This window comes from Octopus bimaculoides, chromosome 4 (assembly GCF_046866305.1).
Source record: "Octopus bimaculoides isolate indiv1 chromosome 4, ASM4686630v1, whole genome shotgun sequence".
Taxonomy (NCBI): domain Eukaryota; kingdom Metazoa; phylum Mollusca; class Cephalopoda; order Octopoda; family Octopodidae; genus Octopus; species Octopus bimaculoides.
The window spans coordinates 123,078,492-123,088,631 of NC_142931.1; the positions used below are offsets into that span (position 1 = coordinate 123,078,492).

At 37.5% G+C, this 10,140-nt stretch overlaps 1 protein-coding gene across 8 annotated transcripts in view; it reads right to left on the bottom strand.

Moving 5' to 3' along the window:
- The window catches only part of LOC106880305 (tRNA-dihydrouridine(20a/20b) synthase [NAD(P)+]-like), a 186,174-nt gene that overhangs the window by 26,227 nt on the left and 149,807 nt on the right, over positions 1-10,140 (bottom strand). For all 8 annotated transcript variants that reach the window (XM_014930182.3, XM_089351335.1, XM_052967409.2 and 5 more), the window contains 2 exons: positions 3,265-3,386; positions 1,875-1,950 (listed from right to left, as the gene is read on the bottom strand). In XM_014930182.3, coding sequence (XP_014785668.1) covers positions 1,875-1,950; positions 3,265-3,386 — 198 coding nt within the window. The remainder of the gene's footprint in view (positions 1-1,874; positions 1,951-3,264; positions 3,387-10,140) is intronic.

The following is a 10,140-nucleotide window of genomic DNA, read 5'->3' on the forward strand; positions in this document are numbered from 1 at the left end:
AGATGTTCAGGTGCAATAAAGACTGTAAACAAACAGGAAACAACTTCTATCTCATTCCAGGGTGAAAAACTAGAGGTAGTCGATAGCTTCCGCTATCTGGGCGACCAAGTTAGTAGTGGGGGTGGGTGCGCTGAAAGTGTAGCTGCTAGAATAAGAATAGCCTGGGCAAAGTTTAGAGAGCTCTTACCCCTGCTGGCGACAAAGGGACTCTCACTCAGAGTAAAAGGCAGACTGTATGACGCATGCGTACGAACAACCATGCTACATGGCAGTGAAACATGGGCTGTAACTGCTGAGGACATACGTAAGCTCGCAAGGAATGAAGCCAGTATGCTCCGTTGGATGTGTAATGTCAATGTGAATACCCGTCAGAGTGTAAGTATCTTGAGAGAAAAGCTGAACATTAGAAGCATCAGTTGTGGTGTGCAAGAGAGACGATTGCGCTGGTATGGACATGTGGTGAGAATGGATGAGGATAGCTGCGTGAAAAAGTGCCACACCCTAACAGTTGAGGGAACCCGTGGAAGAGGTAGGCCCAGGAAGACCTGGGCTGAGGTGGTGAGGCAAGACCTTCGTACATTGGGCCTCACCGAGGCGATGACTACTGACCGAGACCTTTGGAAATGTGCTGTGCGTGAGAAGACCCGGCAAGCCAAGTAAGATCGTTGCCAGTGCCCCTGGACTGGCTCTTGTGCGGGTGGCACATGAGATGCACCATTTTGAGCGTGGCCGTTGCCAGTACCGCCTGACTGGCCCCCGTAGGATTTTCGAGCGAGATCATTGCCAGTGCCCCTGGACTGGCTTGTGCGGGTGGCACATAAAAGACACCATTTCGAGCGTGGCCGTTTTCGTGCGGGTGACACGTAAAAGCACCCACTACACTTTCTGAGTGGTTGGCGTTAGGAAGGGCATCCAGCTGTAGAAACTCTGCCAAATTAGATTGGAGCCTGGTGTAGCCATCCGGTTGCACCAGTCCTCAGTCAAATCGTCCAACCCATGCTAGCATGGAAAACGGATGTTAAACGATGATGATGATGATGATGATGATGATGATATATATATATATATATAACGGGCTTCTTTCAGTTTCTGTCTACAATCCACAAGGCATTGATCAGCTTGAAGCTATAGTAGAAAACACTTGCCTGAAGTGCACATTGGGACTGAACCTGAAACCATGTAATAGTAAAGAAGTGAGCTCCTTAACCACACAGCTATGGCTGTGCCTAACTTCATTATGCATTCATGTTATACTTATGATTTTGAGCTGAAGTCAAAAGTTTGAAATGAAGTGGAATGGTTTCCATGAGGTTGAGACATGCCTTGCCACCACTACATGAAAACAAAGCCTCAAGCAGTGATTTAGGGACCCATGAAACAAGTTGTGTCCTACTGATTACTCAGCTGAGATCTTTATAACAAAAAGTACTCAAATATGAGTGTTTATAAAGAGGGTTAAAGAGGAAACATATTAACAGCAATGTCTGACTTAATCTTAAAGGAAGAGAAAGAAACATAAATCAAAACCTGTATTGCTGTTATTGTTGTTGGGTGTAGTAGCAGCAGTAGTAGCAGTAGTAGTAGTAGTAGTAGTAGTAGCAGTAGTAGAAAGTAGTAGCAACAGCACCAGTGGTTGTGATGGACGTGGGGGTGATGGTAGTAGTAGTAGTAGTAGTAGTAGTAGTAGTAGTAGTACTAGTCATAGTAGTAGCAGCAGAACATTTGTAATAGTAGTAGCAACAGTGGTGGTGATAGGTGAAGTAATAGAAGTAACAACAACAACAACCACAACCACAACACAGGTTTCAGGTAAGAAATAAATAAATATACATAAAATAAATAACAGAAAGAAAGACAGATAGATCATTGCTTACGGTACAACGATTTGGGAAGCGCTGACAAAGTCTTCAGTGTTACTGGCTGCAAACTGGACGATGAGTGGCCGGTCAACTGAAACAAAGAAGAAATAAAGATTGGAGTGAATACACCCATGTGGCCCCACATTACTCATCATAAAGCCCAGTATACTTAATTCTGGCCCTTTTTTTTGTTTTGTTTTGTTTTCTAACAACTGTTATGTGCAGTATAGCACGTCTGTCTTTCTATGCCATGTTTTTTGGTTTGTTTGGATGGTATTTTGGGAGGGGGTGGGTTGTTGGTGGTAGTAGTAGTGTGTGTGTGTGTGGGGGGGGGTCTATGTCTTTGCAAGCACATGGTTTCAGGTTCAGTCCTACTGCACAGTACTTTGGACAAAGTGTCTTTTACTGTAACCCTGAGTCAACCAATGTTTTATTGATGAATTCGACATGGAAACTATGCAGAAGCCTGTGTGTGTGTGTGTGTGTATGTGTGTTTGTGTGTGTATGTGCGTGTGTGTGTGTGAATATGTGTCTTTGTGTTTGAGCCCCACTACTGCCCGACACCTAGTATTGGTTTGTTTATGTACCCATAACTTAGTGGTTCACTGAAAGAGATTGATAGAATAAGTAACAGGCTTTAAAATAAATACTAGGTGGTGGGGTGATTTATTTTACTAAACTCTTCAAGATGGTTGAAACAAGTAAAAGACAGAAATGGTAACTTGCTCCTACACCACCTTAGCCCCTTCATTCAACCTTTCTTTATTTCATGGAGAAAAGAGAAAAAAAAGGTGTGAATGGTCCTTCATGATCCTCTCACGGATGACCGTGTGTGCGTGAGAGAGAAAAAGACACAGAAAGAGGGAGAGGGAGATTTTACTCCAGTATTAAACTGGTCCTTTATCTTATCAACCCCTGGAAAACAAAGTTGACTTTGGCAAAATTCAAATTCAAAATGCAAAGAGCTGGAACAATTACAAGTTGAATGTTCTAATGATTCTGCCATTATGATATGGTAGTTATAGAATATGTTAAAACTTGATAATACTGTGAGCAAATGAGATCAGATATTGTAATATCCAGTTTGGGACAGAAAATAAAAGACCACTGATTAGATTTGAACATTGTACCTACAGCATCCTAAGTTAGAGACACATTTTGTGTTCTCTCAGTGAGCCGGTTCTTTTTTCTGACACAAACTAATGCTTGCAATGTCTAATATTATTGACAGTAACATTCTTTTAAGCAGCTGTTGATGCTGTTTTTAGTCCGAAGTCAATTCTGACATTGTAGATCATGGTCATAAGTTTGTTTTAATCAGGGCTGATCTACATGCGCACACTTGCACACACACAAACAACAACAACAACAACAAAAGAGAATGTAACTTTCTAATACTACTCACCATTACAAGTTGTGAAATCGCTGTCTCTGGCCTTCAATGAGCAGAGAAAACTATTTGAGACGATCATGGGCGTATAAGCCAAGTCTACACCATATTTTCGAGTCAAAAGTCGAAATGGTAACCTGAAGTGGAGATATAAACAAATATACATATATATATATATAGATATTATTATCATCATTGTCATTTAACGTCCATCTTAAATGCGGGAATGGATTGGGCAGTTTCATAAAGACAGACGAAATTCCACAAAGCATTTTGTCCAGCATGCTAACAATTCTCTCAGCTTGCCACCTTTAATGGTTTTAAATGTTAACACAAGGCCAGCAATTTTAAAGGAAGGATTAAGTCAATATCATGCATGGACCCAGTGCTTGACCAGTACTTATTTTATCAACCCCACAAGGATGAAAAGTAAATTCAATCTTGGTGGCATCTGAACTCAGAATGAGAAGCCAGAAGATGAAAACCACTGAAAACTTTGCAGGATGCAGAGGAGCTGTTATGGGTTGCCAGCGATGAAGAGCACAAGTGGACCTGGTTGGCTCTACACATGATGATGCCTCTGGGATCACTAACTTGGAATGACCCCATTACATCAAGCAAGAGCACGAAGCCAAGCCAAAGCCATTTTGCTGGGTGCAGTAATAATTCTGCCAGCTTGCTACCTTCCAATAATAATAATAATAATCCTTTCTAATATAGACACAAGGCATGAAATTTTGGGGAGAGGGCTAGTTAATTACATCAGCCACAGTGCTCAACTGGTACTTATTTCATGAGCTCCAGGATACTGAATGGCAACATCAACCTTCATGGAAGTTGAACTCAGAATGTTAAGACAAACATCATCATCATCATCATCATAATAATAATAATAATGATAATAATAATAATAATAATAATAATAATAATAATAATAATAATAATAATAATGATAATAATAGTAGTAGTAATTCAATAGTCTCTGTAGTTCATTGAATTACAGGGACTATAGAAAGTGTGGGTAAAATGTATCCCAGTAGTTATAGGTGCATTAGGAACTGTTACCAAAGATCTGAACAGCTGGATAAAGGAAACAGGCATTAAACCTAGTTTAGTACAGCTCCAGAAAACAGTGTTATTGGGGACAGCTAGGATACTTAGAAAGGTTCTTGGCATCTAAGGTTACTTGTTAGAAAATTTTCTTTTCCAACAATCTAATCTGTTGTGCATATAATAATAATAATAATAATAATAATAATAATAATAATAATAATAATAATAATAATAATAATAATAATAATAATAATAATAATAATAATAATAATAATAATAATAATAATAATAATAATAATAATAATAATAATAATAATAATAAAAAAATACAAAGACCTGGAAGTAGAAGTAACTCAAATGTGGAATCTAAAAACAGAAACAATTCCCATCATAGTGGGCACAATAGGTATGATAAAAAAATATTCAGACAAATACATAACAAAAACATCAGGACTTACAAATATATATAACATACAGAAAATTGCAAAACACATCCTACGCAAAACACTTTCAATACAGTAACTATAAGAGCATCACAGCAAACCACAGCACATACCAAAGGCACACAGAGCTGCGCTCGGCAGTGAAGTGAAAGCACGTTATAAAAATAAAACTACTGAATAATAATAATAGATAGATAGATAGATAGATAGATAGATAGATAGATAGATAGATAGATAGACAAAAACCAAGTAAATTGTCAATGCATATTATGCATATCAAACATACTCTCACCTATTTAGTCTGTTAAAATGTCTCAACTGGTCGACATGTAACTTCTTTAATGTTCTTTCACTCTGATGATATTCCACTCAAAATCTCCAATTGAGTATGAATTGAAACAATTGTAGGCAATGTTAATTAATTAATAAATTAACTTTATCCATTAAATCTCTCCATTTTCTTGCTTAATAATTACACACACACACACACAGATATCTATCTGTGATAGGTAGATAGATAGGTAGATAGATAGATAGATAGATAGATAGATAGATAGGTAGATAGATAGATAGATAGATAGATAGATAGATAGATAGATAGATAGATAGATAGATAGATAGATAGACAGATAAACTGATAGACGTATGGTGGGCTTCTTTCAGTTTCTGTCTACCAAATCCACTCACAAGGCTTTGATTGACCCGACGCTGTAGAAGAAGACACCTGCCCAAGGAACCTGGGACAAAAGCAAACTTTTTATCACACAACCACACCTGATGCTTATTATCTCATTTGTAGCATTTATTTCAGAGATATAAGGTAATCAACATTACAGTTATTATAAACATGTTAAAGATAGGCTCCATATAGTCACTTAACCCCTTGCAGACAGGAAGCAGTACTGACTACATCAAAACACTGTGTGCATGAGCAGATGTCTCCCTCTGTGTGGCACTGTGTTTTCAAACATGCCACACTGAGAAGAATCTGTAAATGTACTGAAAAATTCCTTGTATGAAAGTTTATGTCGTTACTGAATGGCCTAATACCAGTACACAGCACAAACTGTCAGTACTAAAACCGTTTGCAAGGGGTTAAACTGCTAGAAGGAGAAACCAAATTTTCTTCATATCAAATCCCACAATCTTAAAAAGAAAAAAATACAAGTTTACTGCAAAAAAGGAAGGATAGTCAAGGCTGGAATGGCTTTGATCAGAGATCTGCTAAACAAGAACAACAACTTATATGAGTCAGAAGGTAAATGTTTGTAAAACATTAATAAAAAGAATAAACAAACTAAAAAAATGTTTAAAAAATAACACATGACTAAGGGAGATAAGTCTTGCAGATATTTTTGAGGACTTATCTTGTATTTAAACAAAACATACACACACAAACACACACATAAAATGACACACGTTTGTCTATCTGTCTCTCTTTTTTCTTTCACTCTCTCTCTCTCTCTCCGTACACACACTCCCTCTCTCTTTCTCTCTCTCAAATGTGTTTGTGTGTGTGATGGGGAGGGAGGTGTTTGAACACACACACACACAAGCACATATTTATGAACAGATGTAAAATATTTCAGTAATTTCCGTATGCCAAAAAAGTAAAAAAAAAAAACAAAAACAAAAATAAAATAAAAACATACACATTAAAAACTATAAAGTATGTCAACAGTTTTATATAATACTGTTTACAAACTCTATGGTTATATTCTACACAATGCTCATATATAAGGCCCAGTCATAGTCAAAGCCACATACACACACACACACATTTACATATACACATATGTACATGTGTGTGTGTGTGTTAACAAGAAGGAAGTCCACATAAAAAAATAATAACAATTGAAAAATGAGATATCACATCATTGTTACTCCGAGTTTCACATTACTGCTTATAGTCACTTTGTCTGGAAGGAAAAAGCAATACAAGACTCGGAGTGAGAGCAACGTAAAATACCAGTTTTTAATAACAACACTAATAATTTTAATAATAATAATAATAATAATAATAATAATAATCTTTTCTACTGTAGGTACAAGCCCTGAAATTTTTTATTCACCCCGAAAGATGAAAGGCAAAGTTCGACCTCAGTGGAATTTGAACTCAGAACGTAGTGATGGGCGAAATAACGCTAAGCATTTTGTCTAATGTGCTAATGATTCTGCCAGCTCACTGCATTAATAATAATCCTTTCTACTATAGGCACAAGGCCTGAAATTTAGGGGAGGGGATAGTCGTTTACATTGAGCCCAGTACTCAACTGGTATTTATCTTATCGACCCTGAAAGGATGAAAGGCAAAGTCAACCTCAGCAGAATTTGAACTCAAAACATAAAAATGGATGAAATATCACTAAGCATTTTGTCCAGCGTGCAAACAATTCTGCTAGCTCACCACCTGAATAATAATGATAATAATAAAAATGTTCACCATCACCCCTCCACCTCACCATCATCATTATTATTTAACATCCATATTCCCTGCTGGTGTATATATATATATATATATATATATATATATATATATATATATAATAGCCATAGAGTGACCAAATCCTTGTGAGTGTTAGGTGTAGGTGACTAAACCATTCAAGACAGTGCCCCAGGATGGCCAAAATCCAATGACAGAAACAGGTAAAAGATAAAAACCACTCTCGGAGTGGTTGGTGTTAGGAAGGGCATCCAGCTGTAGAAACTCTGCCAAATCAGATTGGAGCCTGGTGTAGCCATCTGGTTCACCAATCCTCAGTCAAATCGTCCAACCCATGCTAGCATGGAAAGCGGACGTTAAACGATGATGATATACACATATATACTCATACATATATATGTGCACACAAAGATCTTTATTTTATATTGCAATTAGTAAACAATAAGTTTTGTTGGTTGTAATTTCCACTAGGCCAATCACTGGTTCACAACATTTCTGGCAGCGGGAATGACAAGAGGGTGTCTGTGTAACTTGCAGCAGAATGAATAAACACAAGAGACTTCAAAAAGTAGCAGTCTTTCGTTTTACTCAACAATGCTTACATCACTGACAAATACAATATGGATATCACTTGCAGTCAGTATGACTTGATATCAGTATGAAATATACTTTTGCACATCTAGCTGTGAGGAGTCACAGTCACTTTTCCACTTTTCCCATATTTGACCAAGCAGAACATCCAGGATGTAACAGTTGGATGGAGAAAGGACTATACTAACAATAGGCAGTGACTATATTTATTAAGTCTAAAAGGATGAAAAGCAAAGTTGATCTAAATTGTATTTGAACTTAGAGTACAGGGAATCAAAGCAAATCTCACGACACTTTGACTGTCAATTTACTGCTTTTCTTTTTCACACACACACACACACACCCTTTTCTTTGTAGCATCTTTACCTCTGGTGCAACCAGGGCAGCAGTACTATAGAATTTAAAATTGTTGGACTTAAGAGGGGGAAGCAGAATGGAGAGAATGTAGTGAGTGAGCAGAAACAGGAGGGGGATATCAAGGGGGATATGTTGTGGGGAAGAGATTCAAAAGGTGTGACAGGAAGGTAGAGGGGAGGTAGGTGGAGCAGACGGTGAGCATTGGTGGGAGAAAAGAGGAGGTGCTGGGAAGATGGGATGTAGGGAAATGGTTTGTCAAGGACATATTTTCTGTGGGGTTGGGTTGGGGAATACAGATATAAAGAGCATGTCCCTATGGCCATAATTTTACTTAGCTGGGCAGGTCTTCTCAAGCACACCAAATTGTCTCAGTCCTTTGTCATCTCCTCTGTAGGATGTTTATATATATATATATATATATATATATATATATATATATATATATATATATATATATATATAAGTTTAGGCACAGAAATGTTGACATAGAGTGGTAAATAAATCGATCTTGGATATATCGAGTTTGAAGTTTCTATCTCTTTTAAATATACGAATTTAAAAGTTAAAAACCTTGAAATATATATATATATATATATATCAACTTTAAATAGAGCTCAAAACTGATCCATTGAAAATACTTTATTACAATAATAATAAAACTAATAATGAAAAAGACCTATGAACATTTCGATGGAACATCCAGAATGATTAATACATATTATAAAATATTATAAAATATAGGATACTCCATCTCCTCGGGGTCCCATTATTATTATTATTATTATTATTATTATTATTATTATTCGTAATATACAGCAAATAAAAACAGAAAACATTCAAATCCAATTTTCATAGTTGACCCATGAAAATATACAAAACAGGATGAAAAGGTATGAGATGAAATACAACCGTACATCCTAAAGGTGTATACATATATATTCTTTTACCTGTTTCAGTCATTTGGCTGCAGCCATGATGGAGCACCAACTTAAAGGGTTTTAGTCACTAACCCTTACTTGAAAAACAAGTAAGGGTTAGTGACAGGAAAAACATTTTGTGTATGTCTCTTGACATCATGTGATGGTTGTAAACAAGCACCACCATCATACAAGCAATATTCTCCATTCCCGGTTTTCTATGGAAAACATATCTGGCCATGGGGAAATATTACGTTGCTTGGAAACAGGTTAGAATTGGCAACAGGAAGGACATTCTGTCTGACACATGCTAACATGGAAAAGAGGACACTAAATGATGATGACAATATATCGTCCTTCTCCTGTCTCCCTATATCATCATTATCATTCTTCTGCTTCACACTGTCAGCCATCTCCTATTCTCTCCATCTCCCCTAACTCATGCATCATTGGTGACCCACCATTCACTATATCTGTCCTTCAGCTTTCCCCAATCTTTACAGTGGTCACCTACCTATTCTCATCTATTCCCTATATCTTACTTCCCCATACTGTTTTACAACCTACCCACACTCCTGGTTCTTGTGTCCCTTTCACTTCTACATACCCCATATCTTCACGGTCCACTCTAACCCCTCATTGCCATCATTTCTACCTCTTTCCAACTCCCTCCGATCATGCCTACCCTTCCTTTTAGAATGTCAGTAGCCATTTAGCTCCTCTACAGCAAGAAACCCGTTCTGCTCTGGCCCCGTCTCTCATACTTTTACCCTACATTTCCTTTGAGGTTTGTAGCCTTCGCAGCTGTATGGCGACCACACTAGTTGTGATGGCATGCAAAAAAAAAAAAAAAAACCCCACTGTAAAGTAGCTGGCAACAGGGAGCACATAGCCAATAGGCAAACCATGGCAAAGCAGACACCAGGGTGCAATGCAGTCCTTCGGCTCATCAGATCCTGTCAAACTGTGCAACCCCTGCTAGCATGGAACATGGATTAAATGATGTATGTTATGTATGTATACTTGCACGGGGACACACGCATGCACACACACACACGCAGACACACATACACACACAGACATACAT